This window comes from Artemia franciscana, chromosome 9 (assembly GCF_032884065.1).
Source record: "Artemia franciscana chromosome 9, ASM3288406v1, whole genome shotgun sequence".
Classification (NCBI taxonomy): Eukaryota; Metazoa; Arthropoda; class Branchiopoda; order Anostraca; family Artemiidae; genus Artemia; species Artemia franciscana.
Window position 1 is genome coordinate 35,806,659 of NC_088871.1, and position 18,777 is coordinate 35,825,435.

Below are 18,777 nucleotides of genomic sequence, written 5' to 3' on the forward strand. Positions count from 1 at the left end.
AACCAACAATTCTTGTAGTTTTTCCAGTAAATTTACTCATAACACTATGTAATAAATTATACTACAGCCAACGCTGATTAGCAACTAGTAGGAGAAAATGTTATGATACAAATTTTACAGGAAAATAAGATTAAAACTTAATTTTCGCTGTTCCTTTCACTGAGCCCATAGAATCACAATACTGAACTTTTTCGGCAAGTGATAACAATAAAAACGCATGGCAGTTCGTTCTTCAAGCGGGTAATTTGTTTTTGAAAATCATGCTTTTCGCTGCAACTTTCTAAATATGAATGTGTAACCTATCTCATAGTGTATAAAAAATGGATTCTTGTAATAGCTGTGAATTTGGATATTACTTGGGTATTGTTACCTTTTATGAAGATGATAAAAAATCTATTAAATTTTTACGTGATCATGGTGTCCTACCAAAATGTGTAAAGTGCCCTTTTTGTAACAAAAAATGTGTCTATAATGAATCTCTTAATATTTGGCGCTGTAGAAACATTTTTTTACTTCCAAAATCAAAGAAGCGACGCTTTTGTAATTTCTCTATATCTGACTTTAAAGGTACATTATTAGAAACTAGGTCCACATCCCTGCCACCATGGAAGATAATTCAGTTTTGTAATCATTATTTAAGCCAACAATGGGACCATAAAACAATCAAAAATTGTTTAGGCATGACACCTTGCACAATATTAGAGCTGCAGTCTCTTTGTTCAGAGGTTATGCAAGAGTGGATCTCTAAGCAAGAGCCAATTGGTGGATATGGGGTGGAAATTGAGATAAATAAAATAGTTGTTCCACTAAATCAAGGATTAAGTCAAATTAAACTTCTTTCAGGTGTTGAAAGAATATCTCAGCAAAATTTTGTTGTGGTATTAAATGAAGAGGAGCATCAAGAAAATTGCCTTCCTCTAATACAGAGATATGTTAAACCTGGGTCTGTTATATATAGTGAAATTTTGGATGAATCTGGTTATTTAAGCAGTCTTGGGTATGTTCATATTACTGTAAACTACTCTGAAAACAATGTTACTGAACTAGGAAGTATTAAGAAGTTGCAGAGAGCAATAAAAATCCATATAAAAAGGGTAGAGTCTACTGGAAAAGACATGAATCATCATATTGCAAGATTTAAGTTTATATCTTCAATAAAAAATAAAAAGGAATTGCTACATCAGTTTTTCACTGAAGTAGGTAAATGCTACCCACCATTCTCAAACAAAAGAAATAGAAACTTTTATCAAGGAAATACAGATTCTGACAAGCAGCTAACAATATGTAAAGAAACAAACTCTGATGAAGAATTTATTGAATTTAGCCAAAGAGATGATGATGAGGAACTTGCAGGAACTGATTCTGACTAGGTAAGCTTTAATAATAAATCTGACTGTTTATGCAGATACTTCTTCTGCTTGTCTTTGTCATCAGTAACTTAAGCAAGAAAGTATCTCAAATTTTTATGTGAAAATATAGCCTATTAACATAACATGATCAGTTGCAGACATTTTTTTGTGTAGTTTGTAGTTTGTTGTATACACCAGGCACATAGGCTACTATTAAAATGAAATAAGGGTCCAGTTATATTAAAAAAAAAATAACTCTGAATTACTGAAGTAATTACTAGATTGAAATACATGTATAAACTCATAAGAAAAATACATACAGAAAGAGATGAGTTAAGAGCAAACTAATGAATAGGTGCATTTTTTTTAAATAGATATTTGTCCAAAAAAACAAGGGGTGGTAAAGAAAAAAAGTTGTTTTAACAGCCTGCAAAGCTGACATGATACAACAAACCATTTGTATAAAAGAACCCAAAGAGAAGAAAAGAATCCCTTAATATTATTCTACTATTAAGGCAATTAGGGCAAGGTACTGCCCTAAGTGCAGTACCTTGCATTTAGTTGCATTGAATTGTAGGGCCCAAGTTGATGACCAGGAGGATAGCCTGTCAAGGTCCAGCTGAATGCAGGCTCTTTCTTCTTTAGTTTCAGCAGGCCCAATGAGCTTACAGTCGTCAGCACATAATGTTAAAAGGTTGCATAGATAGGTTGTACAGTTGTTAATATATATGCTGAACAACATTGGCCCAAGGATGGTTCCCTGCAGGACGCTGCTTATTACCAGGGAAGTGGAGTAGAAAATTGGATCGCCATTATCAGTGTAGATCATGACACGTTGAGATCTTCCAGTTAGGAATGCTCCAATCAAATCAATCACATCCTCATGCAGCTGGTAAGCTTTAAGCTTCAGCATCAGGTATGAGTGTTCAACTTTGTCAAAGGCTTTGGCTTGGTTGAGTAAGATAATGTCAACCAGTTTAGCCATGTCCAAAATTTTAGTTGCATGATCATATGACTGAATAAAGTTGGTGCCAATTGACCTGCCCCTGCGAAATCTATGTTGTCTATCGCTAATAAGAGTATTTTCTTCTAAATAGTTTATTAGAGTATGGTTAATGATACCTTCCGTGATCTTGCAAATGGCTGAGGTTAGGCTTACTGGTCAATAATTCCCTGGCTTATCCTTGTCACCTTTCTTAAAAATTGGTATAATATTTGCTGTTCTCCAGTCATTTGGTACTGACTTTTTGGCAAGGGGGAGGGAAATGTGAGCAGCAGATTCTATCAAAAGCCAAGGGTGGAGGTTATCAGGTCAAGCAGCTTTGTTGGAGTTTAAACTTCTTAGTATTTTACATACATCTACTTGAGTAATTATTACAGGAGGCATTGGGTTATGTACTGTTACAGGAGGTATGGTTGGGAGTGTAATGCCAGGTGGCTTAGAGGTGAAGTTTGTGCAAAAGCTGGCATTCATGCAATCAGCAATTTCTTTTGGGTTGGTAGTACTGGAGCCATATGATTTTTTTTGCCTGTTGGTGCGTCGACGGGAAGGGTTGTTGGCTGTAACATAACACCAGAATTTTTTGGGGGGTTTTCTTTGAGTCATTTCCAATAGATTCTTCATGGTCTTGGATAACTTTTCTTGTCATGTTTCTCAGCTTAATTGGAGCATGGTGTATTTGTTGTGATGGTTGTCACACTTGCATTTTAGATATTTATTCCATGCTCTATTTTTTTATCTGATAATTTTCTTAACATTCCTGGGAAGGTATGGAAGAGTCTTTGGTTTATCTGACCAATAAACCTTTGTATGCTTCCTACATACACCTAGTAAAGTAGACTTAAAACGATTCCTACTAGATTCAACGTCTGTCTCATCTGATAATTCCTCCCTCATCCCAATTTATATTAGCTAGTTCTTCATGGATCAAAGTGTAATTGGTAAAAGTTCTCTTAAGTTTACCATCACGACTATGGTTAATATTAATGTCATTCATTATGCATATGTGGTCACTTGCACCAATAGCTGGAAGGTAACAAGCAGTAGTAATCCTCTCAGGATCATTTGTAATAAGGAGGTCTAGTAATGATGGTTGTTGTGAATGTCTAAATCTAATGGGTTGCATTACTATGTGAGTTAGGAAGTTGTCAGCAAGGGTTTGGGTGGTTGTGTAGGAGGGGTTATTAGGGGGTGAGTACCCAATACCTTCAAACCAACAAACTTCTGGCATATTAAAATCACCATAAAGCACAAGTGATGAATTTAGATTGCATAACATCTGTATTAGGTTAGAAACCGCTTGGTGAGATACTAGTTGGTTCGGAGCTGATGGGCTACAGTAAAGCACACCAATATTCACAGTTTCGAATCCAATCAGAAGTCTAACTAATACATGCTCCGCCCATGCATTAGTCGGTTGAGAAATAGAAAAATCAATTTTATCTATCTTGATTCCAAGCCTAGTGTAGATAGCCACTCCTCTTTGACACATGTTACTATCTAGGTTGCTCAGGAGTAAGTATCCAGGGATTTGAATATGTGCGTCATCCAATTTATGTCAACGAGTTTGGTTTTGGTTAAAGTTTTGTTGAAATCAGAGACTAACAAGACATAACTGGTAGCCTCTCTACCCCCTATGACACGCAAAGGAGGGCTAAGGAATGCATCTTAATCTCCAGTTGCCCCAAAAAACATGTTGGTTTTCACCAAAATGTTTAATGATGTCGTTCAACCAAGCTGTTCCTGAGGTTTTCAAGGATGTCAACTTTGTGTTTTTTGAAATGCCATGGAAAATGCAAGTTTTGTCATAAAAACAACTGTTTTTTACAATATTAAGTTGATTAGCTGTGCACTTGAACAAGCAATATTGTTAATAAACAAGATTGATAAAAAGATCTAATGAACTGCTGATTGGTAGTTTATTATATATTAATATTAATTCCTGAAAAATTAAAAATTTTGTGATTATTAACACTGTAAACAAGAAAACATTTAAAATCTTTTTCGTTTTCTGTAAAGTGCAAATAATCTCCTCGAGTTTACAAGGCATAAGGGTATTAGCCCTGCTCTTGTTTATGCAAGTCTCCGTTTTTTTTTTAATTTGTACTTGATTATTTATTGTAATCCCTGTTTGTTTTGGGTTTTGCATGTTTATTAATGGTGAATAATGTTTGTTATAAACTTGGATTACTATTTACTTTAATTCTGCTTGTCTTTGTTTTGATTTATAGTATTCTGTTTACTTTTAAATGATGTATTTTTGTTTATTAATAAAGTCAATACATGTAAAGAAAATAGATTTTACTTCTTGAGAATCGAATTTTGGCTTACTATTTGTGTATTGCACCAAATTTTCACATTGGTTCTACCTTAGAAGTTTGTACAGATGGGTGTTTAGGCTTCTATAGGGTTGTAGCCATTCTGACCACTATCATTTTAAACGCCTGAACTCAAAAAAGAGTAAAGAGTTAATCAAACACAGGGTTGGATCTGGGGAGAGGGCCCCAGCTGGCACCCCAGGGGATAACAAAACCAGCTAAAATTTTAATATTTATTGGCAAAAATTGTAATATTTACAGTATTGATGGTTTAGCATGGGGCAGCAAAGTCTACATCCCTCCTCCTAAGAAAAAACCTGACTGGCTCAGATCAACCTTCTTCCTCGTTATCTTAATTACCTTAATTCGTACTTTGGAGCGAATTAGTTGCAAGAACTGTGATGCTCCATAGTTGATGATGGCGATAGATCTGGTCATTGTGTTAAGGTCAAGTGACAAACCATCAGGACTAGAGAGTGCTGGAGAGATACAATTTAAGCTCACTCGGTAATGGTGATCACATGGTAGGCATGGGTCAAGAACCATTCTCCAGCAATTTAGAGTTGGCACCACTGCACAACAGCAACTTCGGATTGAGTGTGCGAGATGGCTGTGTATGACAAGCTGTATCATCCTCCAAGCTGACTCTCTATTGTCTTCCAACAGTGTTATGGTAGTGAGGGCTGGGAGGGGCCTCACTCATTATGCCTTAAAAGTTTCATTCTAATTCCCTTAGGCGTTCCTAATGGTGCTTTCAATGAGGCAGATAAGTGCTTTTGAAAACTTTGAATGCCTACAGTGTCTTTTGCCTTAATTCAATGTCCCATCAAAATGCCATCAAAGCATTAATTTCATACCCTTTGCCGTGCGTGAGATATTGCAGACACATGCTTTTGACCATCTGAATACACATAGTATCTTTTGATTTAGCTGAAATTTCCCATTAACAAGCCCTGAAACTTAATACCCTTAGACGTTCCTAAGACACTGCAGATACAACCTTTTGACAACATGGATGCACATAGTTTTTTTTTATTTTGTCCAACATACCATGGAAGTTCCAACTCAGTACAATTAACTAATCCTTAAATATTGCAGACATGCCCTTTGACAGCCTTGGATACAGATATTGCCTTTTAGTTTATATAAACATCCCTTTCAATTTGCCCTGGAATTTCCAAGGTAGTAGCCTTAGCTATTCTTGTGATATTGCAGAGAAGCTCTTTTGGTAATTTAAATACGCAAAGTTTCCTTTGACTTAGTTTTACATTCTCCTCAACTTCCTCTGAAAGTTTAAACTTATTGTCCTATTCTGTTATTGAGATGCTGTATCAATGTATCATTTTGACAACTTAAATGCACTTGAACTCTTTTAATTCAGTACAATAGTTTTACTAGTTGTAGTAACAGTAGAAGTCATAGCAATAAGAGCAGCAATCACAATTGCAAACAGTTGTAATTCCAGTCGCACTCCCAAATAGTTACAATTGCAGTTACAGGTAGCCACAGTCACAAGTATTTGTAGTCAAAAATAGTTGCAGTTCCAAGTAGTCACAGTCAAAGTTGCAATCCTAAGTAGTTGCAGTTGCAGTTCCAAGTAGTCAGAGCCATAACTAGTCACAGATATAGTTACAATTAGTCGCAGTCACAGGCACAACGAATTGCAGTCATAACAGCAAGGAGTCACAGTCAAAAGTAGTCACTGCCATAAGTAGTCATATTTGCAAGCAGCACCTGTTGCAAATAGTTGCAGTTGAAAGAGGTGCAGATTCGTTTATGCTCTTATTCTTCAGGAAGTTGATACACATTACACAGCTTTTCTCGAGGCTTAGCTTGAGCTTTACTTGATTGCTTGATCATGAAGTGCTGCAACCAGGGGTATGAGTTGACTAGGTGTCTGTGACAGGAAGTACAGCATGCTTAGCAAAAGATCATCTGTAACTTTATACCTCTGTTTGTGTTGCCTCATTAGTCGGTTGATAACTATCACAAATAAGATGGGACCTAACTTGCTTCCTTGGGCTGCTCCATACGTGATGTCTTTGAAGTTCGATGTTCCCTGTTTTCGAGTTGTACGCACTTTTGACGACCAGAAAGGGAAATTGCGATGGTACATAAGAGAAGTTGCGAGACTTCCAGGGCGTGGGCTTTGTTTATTACTGTCTCATGATCAAGCAGATCAAAAGCTTTCACGAAATCAGAAATGATTATTTCAGCAAGGGCCTCAGGATTTTCTAGGTGTTCTAGTAGATCATGAGGTATTTCTACACCTTAGGATTTTCAAGATTGTTCTAGTAGAACATGAAGTAATCTGAACAGATAGTGTGTTGTGCTGTGTCCTCGACGAAAACCGAACTGAATAGGATCAATTGTGTGTAAATAAAATTTTTGGCGACTTGACGACTTTTGAAATGATGCGTGTCTTTGAAATTGGTCTGAGATGGGATGGTTAGGCTGATGATGTTTTCTTTCGATGCTGTTGATGTCAATTAGTTGCAGTAAGCTGCTCCTGAGATATTGCTGAACTGTCCTTTTGACAACCTGCATGCACCTAGTCTCTTTGGATTTAGCTTTCCCCCTTAATATTCCCAGAAAGCTTCACTTTAATACTCTTAGCCTTAGTATTAGTAGTAGCAGTAATAATAGTAACAGAAGTAGCAGCATGCATATAGTGCCTTGGTTAGTTCAACACCACCTTGTTGCACTGAAAGTTTCAACTTAATTTTCTAAGCTGTTACTGAGATATTGCTGATATGCCCTTGTGTCAACCCACATGCAACCGTTTTGTTTTTTTTAGTTCAAAGCCCCGTCAGCTTATTCTGAAAATATCGCCCTAATACCATTAGCCTTAGCGGTAGTAACAGCAGTATTATGAAAACTAGTAGTAGCACTCAGTACATTTTATGCACACTGTGCCTTTTATGCACACAGCGCATCTTGGTTAGTACAACACCCTTCTCAGTATGCCAGTGTTTCAACTTAATACCCTAACCTGTTCCTGAAATATTGTTCATATGCCCTTTATCCTGTATGCATATGGTGTTTTTTGATTTACTGCAATATCTCACTCAACGTTCCCTGAAAGCTTCTCGTTAATACCCTTAGCGGAAATTAATACCTTTGTGGAAACCCAAGGCCAAACATAATCTGCTTTTGCAATAGCAAATTTTAGATGTAAAAGTAGAAATGCTACATTTGGAAACAGAAATGTCAATTACCAAAGGTAGAATACTGACTCGTAGGCGTTACATGCAATAGGACCCTATAAGTTTGTAACACACGCTATGTACCATACTGCCAATACTTCAACCCATCTGCATTAAAAATATTAGTTTTCATGTAGGTTCAATTAACATAACTGGCATCCTACTCATAAGAATTTTGATTTATCATATTTGAGTCTGATCAGAAAAGTTTTATTTACTGCATAAAAAGCCCGCATGGAGACAGCATCCTCTCCATCATCTTTTATTTACTAGTATGGGTTTTCATATTTCTCCTATCTTTATTGAATTCATGATACTAAGATGCTTGACATATTTAAGAAGACCCCCCCACCCTCTCTCTCTCTCTTAAAAAGACTGACTTTTTCTTTTAATTTCATTTTAGTCTCAGCAAAGAAAACAACAGCCAGTAGATTTATTAACATTTGGTAGATAATTTTTAGTATTTTCAAATGCTTCATCAAATTGTTAGAAATTTAATGTTTCCCCGATGAAGAGCTTTAAAAGCTATCCGGAGCCCTTTGATTGGGCTTTCCAAAAAACGCTCAAAATTTACGAGCTTACAGCACTGCTCACTGCTGACTAAAGGGAATAAATATAATAAAAACTCTAAAAAGAAGTCTTTGGAAGAAAATTAAGGAGCCATATTAAAACTTAAGACGAGCAAAAATAAATTCCTATAAAAGTTTCAACTCAAAACGATCAAAAATTACTCTCACAGAATAATTGAAAGCCCAAACGAACAAAAGTTAAAATAAATAACCACATACAACACAAAGGCAACAGGTATTGTATATAGATAAATCCTAAACCCAGGAAAAATTAAAATCAATACTCAAGTACAATGCTTGTTTAAAGCAAACAAAAATTTTTAAAAATGGGAGTTAGCCTACTCCCCCCCCATGCTAAATTTAACCTTAAAAAGCCGATTGCGCTATTTCCGTTTTATTGGAAAACATTTGTATTTTGAAAAGTGTCCTTTAATTTTCCAAAATATTGTCTGAAAATAAAAATAAAATCGGTCTAATCAAGATGTCTGGAAAGAACTAATTAAAGTAAACTGAATGTTTAATATATAATTATTTAATTCCTGGATTTTTCAACAATTCTGTATTTTATTTAGCAGTAAATTTTATTTTTAATTGTTTTAATTATGTTTAAAATATATTTTGTTTTCAAAAAAGCACAAAAGGAGATCATAGGCTTTAGAAGGTTTATGGATTGGGTAGGGGAGAGTAGCCAAACTCCTGTGTGTAGAAATTTCTCTTCATTTTCAGTTTGATTTGAGTGTTTATTTTAATTTTTACTCGTTTTAGAATATAATTATTCGTCAATATCAATATTTGTTACCTTTATGTTTTATGTGATTATTTATTTTAATTTTTTGTATTGGGTTTTTATTATACTTTGACAGTAATTTTTGGTTGTATTAAGTTTGAATTTTTAAAGAACTTTGTTTCTGATCGTCTTAAGTTGTAATGGGGCTCTTTACTTTTCTTAGAAAAAATTTCTTTTCTCTTGAACTAATATTTTGATTCAACGATAACTTATAGATAATATACTTGAAAGAATTCCCTGGGAGAGTGTTCAAAAGATTACATATGAATGAAAATGGAATAAGAGAATGCATATCATAGTCAGCACAATAGCGCTGCCTATTTAAAGACCAAAGTAGATATAATGTATTATTAATTTTTTTTTTCACCAAGGCACTTCGTATAGAAGGAGTTGTCGTAGAAACTTCGAAAGGAGCTCATTCGATTGGAAATTGAAATTTCGGGTGCCGTTTTAGGAGTTAAAAGCGATTGGATGACAAACAGCCCCCTTTCCTCGCCCATAAATTCCACAAACACGTCCAATCAAAATTTTGACTTAGCCAATTTGTTCAACATAGTTGAAAGATCTAATAACTATATCTCTGGGGATGCCCCCCCCCCCCAGAGCCCTTGGGGCGAGGGCTGTAAACTATGAAATTTACCCTTTGTTTAAATCATAGTATTTATAATTGGGAAGGGGGGAGGGCATTTTTGACATTTAGTGTCAGTAAAGACGAAGGGCATTCATGTGAACCTTTTGAAGAATTTTGAAGGGAGTGTTAAACTAAATCAAAACACGCTATGTTAGTGCAGTTTGTTGAAAGGGCGTAATTCAGGAAAGACTGAGTGTATTCAGTTGGAACTTTCAGCAAATGATAAGGGGAATGATCAAATGACCAAAAAGGCAATATTTGCATGCTGCTACTACTACTGCTGCTGCTACTACTACTACTACAAGTACTGCTTCTGTAGCAACTACTACTAAGGCTGAGGATACTGAAGTAAAAAATTTAAGGAAATATTGAGCGGAAAGTTGAACTAAATCAAAACGTACTGTGTGGATACAGATTGTCAAAAAGGTATGTCAGCAATATCTTTGGAACGGTTTACTGTATCAAGCTTAAACTTCTAGGGTATAATGAGGGGGAGGTTAAACTGACCAAAAAAAAACATGTGCATACTACTACTGCTATTAATACTGCTGCTACTGTTGCTCCTCATACTACTACTACAACTATTCCAGGTTGTCAAAATTGCATGTCTACAATATCTCAGTAGCAGTTAAGGGTACTAGGCTAAGTTCGAGTTTTCAGAGAATGATGAGGGGGATGTTTAACTAAAGACAAGAACTTAAGAACAAGAGCATGAATATATATATATATATATATATATATATATATATATATATATATATATATATATATATATATATATATATATATATATATATATATATATATATATATATATATATATATATATATATATATATATATATATATATATATATATTCTCATTTGTCTATTCCTTAGTCTTAGCACTATTAGATTTATTAAAGTTGAAACAAAAAACATTTAAAATATATTTTGTTTTCAGTAAAGTGCAAATTATGTTCTGCTCTTCAGAAAGCTTGGGGGGTGTCAGCTATACCCATTTTAGTTTCTGTTCGTTTTGAGCTTGACTTGGCTATTCATTGTAATTTCTGTTATTTTGTAAACTGCCACCGTAATCGGTAGCTTCTGATTTCTGTGAATCGGTTGTCTAGGACGGTGCCACGAAGATCCGCAGAAACGTTATTTCGAAATAATTGAAGGATTTCTTCTATCATTTAATATTCCTGAATTCAAAATGTACCCAGGAGTCGCTAACGCATATCGAATGGGTCTGTCCCTAACAATCAATTCAGTTTTTTTCGGATTAATTAGCAAAAAGTGAAGCTATGAAGAATGGGCTAAAAAGTAGTTATGAGATCTTCAGAGTTTATGATTTTGTAAGTGCGCCACGATGCTGCTTTAAGTGCAGGTCTTTTTAAAAAATCATGTCACAACAGCTCTCGGTTCAGTTGTGTAATTTGGTCAAAATCCTGGGGGGGGGGGAGGCGAAGTTGGAGCCAATTTTCTCAAATTAAGTGAAAATGACACTGAAAAATGAGCCATATAGTACCATAAAGGCAAAACTGTCCTAAATAAAACTAACCCGTTTCTATTGATGCTTGAATTATGAAGGCTTATCTTAGTTTTGAAGGGATTTTTGAAGAAACAAAATTTTAGCTTTGGGGCACACTGGGATCTGGGGCAGTTGCTCCCCAGCTACATAGAAAACTACTGCTTGTCTCGGTTATGTCGTGTAAATGGTACTCACCGAAAAGAGCATAGCATTGACGAATTTTCGAGTAACTATGATACCGTTTGCAGGAATATTTCTCAATATTCACGAACAGTTTATCACCCATCGGCCTAACACTTGCCACTAAAGTGTACCAATTAATTGGTCGACAAAGTCCTTACGGCACATTGGGTCTCTAGTAGACAGTGGTAATTTAGAGACCCTAAGAGTAGAATGGCAGGTTTCAAGGCTGAGACGCCTAATTGCATGGTGCATAAGGACCAAAAATGGTATTTCGTGGTCAGCTTTAAGCTTTCAATGATCGCTCCCTGAGCCAATGTGTCATAAAATTTTGTAGGGAAGTGGGAAGGCCTGAAAATAAACTTGTCTAGAGAATGAATTTGCTCAAAATTTTGGTTTTCCCAAACGCCTTAAAACTTATATCTAAAAGCTCGTGGACCAAGGGAAAACCTAAAAATACTAATCCATAAAAATGTACCTAAAGAAATTTAAGCATATTTTTTGTGTAAGAACTTAAACAAGTTATTTTTATTTTTTGTATAAAAGAACACATGCGAAAAAGGTGAATGTCTAGGCTTTTAATCTTTCTGGGACTGATCTTTTCGTCCAATTTTAAGTGCAGGGTGAATACAGAGCTTTTCTCTCTCCTGTGCAAATAAATTTCTACAACAGGATTGGAAGCTTACTTGCCTACAAATGCAGTAAATGTATTTGAGGTATAATTTTTTTTATTGCTTCTTGCTTCAAGAAAACGATCTTTGTAAACTTATTATCTGCGGTATGGGTATAAACAAGACCAAACTAGGTTGTTTTATATGTGACAAAAAAGAGTTTAAAAATACAGCAATGTGATGACAAGAATAGTATTCTCATTTTTATGTTGTAGCTAATACACAAGAAGAATATACAAATTTTGTTTAGAGTTAAGGCCAATGGTAAGTTCTTCTAATTTTAATTATCCGGAAAAGTCGTTATTCGTCCACATCCGGGATTTGTACGCAGTTATTGCTTTGAACAACTTGACACAAATAATCTTTAGTCATTTTTTATTTGATTTTGGGAAGCCTCAGAACAAAAACAGATAAGTAAAGAAATGCTTACAAAAAATGAAGAAACCTTTACAAGATATATAGTTGGTCATGAAATATTTGTATATTTCAGTTTGAATTTGTGCATCAATATCAGCTTTATAACTAAACTTAATTTTCAGGCAAAACGCAAGAGAAAACGAGCATGAAAAATCAATGGGCAGGTAGTTCGCAAACAAAGCCTCACAACTAATTCAAGTATGTTGGCACTTCTGATTATTGTAAAACGAGCTTCTATTAAATTGAACTTTAAAGATCCTAAGTTCTTTAGTCTGTATTCGTGTGAACAATGTACCCCGCCCCTCCCTCGAAGAGTATGACGTACCAACTGAACTTAGACACCAAGTAGGTATTTTTACAGAAGAGTCCAAGGCTCTTCATTTTGAATTCAATCTGATCCAAGCATAATAAAAGTATATAATTTATGGGCTATGTAGGACACTGTGTAGATTTTATGTTCCTCGTCAACCAAATAAAATAGTTATTTTTTACATTGTCATATTCAGAGCCAAATTAATTCTTGTTGGCCGGTAGCTAGCAAAGAACTGTTTCAGTGCAGCTCCTCCAAACTGCTGCAAGCACTGAATAAGGAATTAATGAATAATTCAGCTTTATATATTAAATAAAGTATCTACATGTGCTTCTATTAAGCATTCTTAGCCCTCTTATTGTTCAATTGTAACTCTTTTGTAAATCTTTATTTACATATTAAACAACCGTTCGACCAAACAAAATAAACGAAAGAGTAGACGCAAACCAGACGCAAGTGAAAACCAATTATCAAGAGCTTCAAAATAGTGACTGTAATTGTGGAACCGACATACTCAGAAGCAATACCCATATTGTTGTGCTGCTTTTTATATTATTTGGGGGTTTTCTCATCAAAGCGCTTGATTAATTCAAAACTGCATGTTCACAATGAAGAAAATATAAGACACAAATAATAAGAAAAATAAGACACATATAAGAAATAATAAGAGAAAATGCGAACAAGTCGCAGGATTTTGGGGAGAGGGCATGGATCCAAAGGTACCTGGCCGGGTCCATTGCTGTAAGAATTGGTTAGTTGCTGTAAGAGTTGGTTAGTATGTTTATGACAAGTTTTATGATTCTTTATTTATTGTACGCCGTTTCCCAAATAACGGGCCATTGAGCCCTTTGGGATATTGTTTTTGTTATTATTATTTTATGAAAATAAATAGAACTTGAAACAACAACAAAATCTCTGGACATTTTGGACGCATGTAACAGTAACCGTCATCAGCAGATAAACTGGCTGATGAAGTTTATCAGCCAGTTTAACTGGCTGATTCAGTTTATCTGTTGATCACGGCCACTCTATATGTGACTGAAATATACAGAGATTTTTTTGTTGTTTCACTGTCACATAAAAGGATTTGTCACTACTGAACTGCTATTTGTAGTCACGGAAAGGCAGTGTGGTGTCCAAAAATACCCACGTTGTTTATATCATTATTATTTTCTGTTGAAGGGGAAGTAAGAAGGGTTCTGTGTTTATGCAAGGGAGGCAACGTTTTTTCTCTGTTCCTAATAAAAAAGTATACACAATTTTATGCTGAATTACGTCGTCAGCTTATCCATCATCCAGTCATATCCAATTTTTTTGCCTTTTAATGTCTGTCTTCTGACAGGCTTTTGGCTATGAATTTGGTATGAACAGAATTGAAAACTGATTAGACTTTTTTTTGTTGTATTTCCAGAACAGTAAACATGTTTCCAAAAAAAAAAATATGCAATAAATTTAATTGGACAAAACGAAATGTAACTCATTTGCCGCTCCATCTTTTATGAATGCTTCTTAGGTGCTCAAAGGCTGAAACTGATATATTCAATGCCGGATCAATTGGCTTCAGTTTTTCATTGCCTGAAAGGGATAGTCCAGCCAAACCTAAAATAATGAAGATGTATATTATCAGAACACATAAAACGGAAATGTTTTAACGGGAAATTGAATTATGGAAATTGTTCATAGACGGTTACTAGAGGTGTTTTCTTACAATCTTGTCGATTAAAAATTTGTCAATGCTAAAAATTGTTGGCAAAAAATGTGCCTTTACGGCCAATAATGCGTTTGTGGCCAACAATTGTTGATCTATGCCAACTAGACTCCAGACCGGTGAAATCGCATTGGGAAAGTCGAGAAATATTTCCAATGGACAGAAAATACTAAGCTTTAGAAGAAAACTACATATAACAAATAGAATTTGTTGTTAATACACTCTAAGACCACACTGGCTATACATGACGTATGACAAACAAGAAAAAAAAAAAATAATAGATGAATATGTTCACACAATCATTTAGCATCTGAAGATGCTAAATGAGATATTTTAATCTGTAATGGTTAACTCATTAAAATTGTTGAGAATATCATGGATAGAAAATTAAAAAAGGTAAATCCAGAAAATAAAGAACCCATCCCCCTTTCTTTAAAAGACTCCGGCAATTGAAAACAAAACCTTCACCCCTCTACCATATATCCCGAAAGTCAAGGATAAACCTGGGAAAATTCTAAAGACACATTATCTCTCTATTTTTTTCAAAGATGAATAAAATGTTGAACGTTTTTTCAATTCTGGAAAGGTTAAAACCGATCCTATATTGGGTATGGTGTTTACTGAGCCCCATGTGGGAAGTTTTATATTGTCAGGACCCTTCAACAGCTGGGAGAACGACAGCATGAACACAAGATTTCAATAGATAAATCCCCGAGATGAAAAAAAAAAATGAAAATCACGATTTTGATTCTGCTTTAGCCCTCCATACCTTTTAAAGTCCGGATCATTTGGTTCTTATTGACGAGGCAACTTTAATATCTACAGGAAATTGCTTACCACATTCTTTTAGAGAGGCAATTAAAATTAAAAAATACGGAGGTCTTGCTTTAAATAGATATACTGGAGAAACCCAATTTACAATAACCTAATATTAAAAGATTGAAATAATATTTTTCCTTAGTTAAAACTAAGATCACCAGACCGCACTTCCAATGAAAATCGGATCAGTAGGCAAGCTAAGTAAATCGCTAAGCAGTGAGTTCTTGTCCAGTCTAATTAGTGAATAGTTTTCATTTATTCTGGCTTGGTTTTTTGGTTTGTTTGATTCAGTCTTTCTTCTGCTCTCTTTGAGTTTACTTCAAAAGGGAAGTTTTTTTCTTCTTTTTTTTTCTGAGCACTAAAGACGGATTGGCGGAGGTTCTTGCCGAAATATCTGGTTTTGTCATTTTCGCTTATTTCTGTCCACTGGCTGACATTAACATTGTTTTCTTGACTATTAAATTTTTATATTTATTTGATTTTTTCTTGTTTGTCATACGATAGAATTTGCTTTGGCCCAAAATATGGTTTCCCTTGCATTTCCTTAAATCTTTTAATAGGTAGTGTTCAGCCTATCATTGCAGAAGAAAAGACGCATGGGTGCCGCTTAAAATAGCGTTATGCCGTGTCTAGTAGTATCGGGTATTTGATCTGTGTTTTGAGAGTTTGATTCTACGTTAGAAGTCTATGCAGTTTAAAAAAAGGTGGCATGCTATGATAATTTTAATAAATCAATACTGATTTCAACTATAAAAATGGTTTCGGATTAATGAAGTTTACTTTTCGTCATTGTTTTGTTGATGAATAAATCATTGTGTTCAGGTGATTTCATAGTCCTTAGCGGAGGCTCACAAGGAAAATTAAGAAGTCTTGACTTACTTGGAGTAGCATAAGATTTATTCAAAAAGTTGCTCCGTGGAAAGTTCAAAAGCTGGTTCGACGAAGATTCCCTACAAAATGTTTTAAAAACCACTTAATTCTTTCGAAAATTATAAATTACTCGAAGGAAAAGAACACAAACGCAAGAGGGAAAAAGAAGAAGTTAGGGATCCTCGCTAAGGAGGAAATTGAATGTGTTAAGAAAGCTGGAAAGAAACTGAAAATGCACTAAGCCAAAGACAAAATTTAAAAGGAAACATAAAGTGTGAGAAGTGTTAACTAACCAACATATTCTGAGGCCTTAGAAAAAGGATAAGCTACAACTGACTTCAGAAAACAAGTGTTCTATCCAGACATTTTAAGAAGAAAATGAATATTTTAATACACTCCCAGGAAAAAAACGTGCAAAATATTTAAGAACTGTTGTAGGTGATTCTAAAGAGAGTAGGAAATGGAATATGTTTCATGTAAATACCTGGACGACCTGTAGATACTAGAAGAAAAACACAAAATTGGGCCACATTAACCCGTTATGACCAGGACCATAGCCAGGACTTTTGTTGTGGGGGGGGGGGGGGGTAAACAAAGACTTTAAAACGTATTAAAACTTGCTTGTATGCATTTTTGTTATGCTTTTACGAGTGGGACACACATTTTGGAGGGGAGGGGCTCAAACCTAGGTAGGCTATCTAGTCCCCGTGAAAAAGATTTAATAAATAAAAACAATACCTAAATAGGAGTGCAGAGGGTCTGGGTGATTTTCTGGCCATTTTGCAATACCACCCGTTACTTGATCGTAAGCTGACATCGTAAAATGCTGCAAAGGTACTTTATCAACAAAGCCGTATGACTCTAAAATCTAGAAGAGAAACAAAACCGTGACAAGTTATTCCACACTGGGCATTATTTTTCCATAAAAATAAAATACAAAGTTAGAAAATGAAAAAATATAAATAAGAAGTGGATATAGATGATGATCACGTACTTCATGCAGCTAAGTGGAACCATACAACCGATTTTAGAAATCCACATTGAGAATATTTGTCTTAGACTTGGTAAAATATATAAAAAAAAGACGAAAGATAGTTGCTCTTCTGCTGCCACAGGCCCACTAGTTATCTCTCATATATGCTACTGCCTAGATATTGGGGTTGGACTATCTATGGTTTGATGTAGTTCACCCTCCTGGTTGGATTGTCGTGTTTTATATGCTCAAGTCCTGCTGGTGGATGAGGCGTGTTTACTACTTTATCCTGCATTTAGTTCCCTGTAGTGAGTCGCTTATTGTCATGCTTTTGTTGGGGTCGATCTTCATCCCAAAATACTTGATTTTTTTTCGGATTACATCAAGATGTTTGAAAAAAAAAACTGCAATAAAATACCTTGGTAAACTTAGATACCTAGGTTCCTGCAACATGCCCTATTTTTAAACTCTTAAATGTCGCGTTATTCACGTGATTATAAAATACCGAGAACCCCAAAAAATTTCAGCAAGTTAAGCTATTTTTAAATTTATTGACACCACAAATTATTACTTTGTGGTTTATCGTTCATCATCAGGGCAAATTTATTGATGTCACTACTTTGTATTCTTTTAAACAATGTTCTCATTTTAATAAAATGTGTTTTTTTCAAGATTTCTTGATTTTAAAGTGTATAGACTGCATTATGCCACTCTCTATTGTGCCAGAAGAATCCCTGTGCGCATTTCTTGCCTACCTGAATGCGTATGTTCCACATAATGTTTAATACCATGCTTCCAATAGCATATCTGACAACTTTGGCATATAACATCTTTTTGTAAAGGTTGTGATGGATGTAGGATATAACCATCAATTTGCAAAGGTCTTGGAAGTCATTTTGCTTGGGAAAGGCAAGAAGAAAACACTAGATAAGTTGTTCTCAGCTGTACTTGAGATGCAGGGTTATTTTTACTCCCTGTAATAATGTCGATTGTGGACGGTTCCACGGCTGTGAAGCAGATCCCTGTTGACGGCAATAGGCTGATTTGTCTTAATACGGAGGAATTTAATATCTTGCTTGTATTTACTAGCTCTTATCATTTAGATTTTGGATTCTTGGACAAGTTGTTATTATTTGGAATCTTACAGGCATTAAAAAAAGCGGTAAATAAACCAATTTCAATAAAGGCTATTTATTTTCAACTGCAACGCTGCTTGCTTCTTTTAGCAGCCTATTTACGCTCCGTCTTATGATTTCAATATTTACATGAATGATGAAACAATAGTTTTCGTCTTGGGGTCACTTCTTTCACTAGTCTGTTGGTGTAACTCCTATAAGGACTCTTATCTTCTGTTAGGCGGAGAAGATACGGTATGTTCAGTAACGAAACATTGTCTTTCCATCTCTTTAGGGAGTGTCCTCAAGGGCGAGAACCTAGCACACTGCCTTCAAAGAC

At 35.1% G+C, this 18,777-nt stretch overlaps 2 protein-coding genes across 4 annotated transcripts in view; one reads left to right on the plus strand and one right to left on the minus strand.

The window, feature by feature from the left end:
• The first annotated feature begins 241 nt into the window (after positions 1 to 241).
• Positions 242 to 12,904, plus strand: LOC136031348 (uncharacterized). The gene is made up of 3 exons (XM_065710842.1): positions 242 to 360; positions 844 to 1,370; positions 12,765 to 12,904. The coding sequence occupies exons 1-2, from the start codon at positions 321 to 323 to the stop codon at positions 1,368 to 1,370; spliced, it is 567 nt and encodes a 188-aa protein (XP_065566914.1). The 5' UTR covers positions 242 to 320; the 3' UTR covers positions 12,765 to 12,904.
• Positions 12,905 to 14,336: 1,432 nt separating this feature from the next.
• The window catches only part of LOC136031347 (geranylgeranyl transferase type-1 subunit beta-like), a 32,229-nt gene continuing 27,788 nt past the window's right edge, over positions 14,337 to 18,777 (minus strand). For all 3 annotated transcript variants that reach the window (XM_065710841.1, XM_065710839.1, XM_065710840.1), the window contains exons 7-8: positions 17,088 to 17,217; positions 14,337 to 14,551 (exon numbers count right to left, since the gene is read on the minus strand). In XM_065710841.1, coding sequence (XP_065566913.1) covers positions 14,430 to 14,551; positions 17,088 to 17,217 — 252 coding nt within the window. In that variant the 3' untranslated portion in view covers positions 14,337 to 14,429. The remainder of the gene's footprint in view (positions 14,552 to 17,087; positions 17,218 to 18,777) is intronic.

Bases quoted from the DNA above. Each gene is read 5' to 3' on its own strand.
- LOC136031348 (XM_065710842.1), top strand. From the start codon at position 321: ATGGATTCTTGTAATAGCTGTGAATTTGGATATTACTTGG. The intron at 361-843 runs GTATTGTTACCT...AACTTCTTTCAG, and splicing joins TGAATTTGGATATTACTTGG to GTGTTGAAAGAATATCTCAG.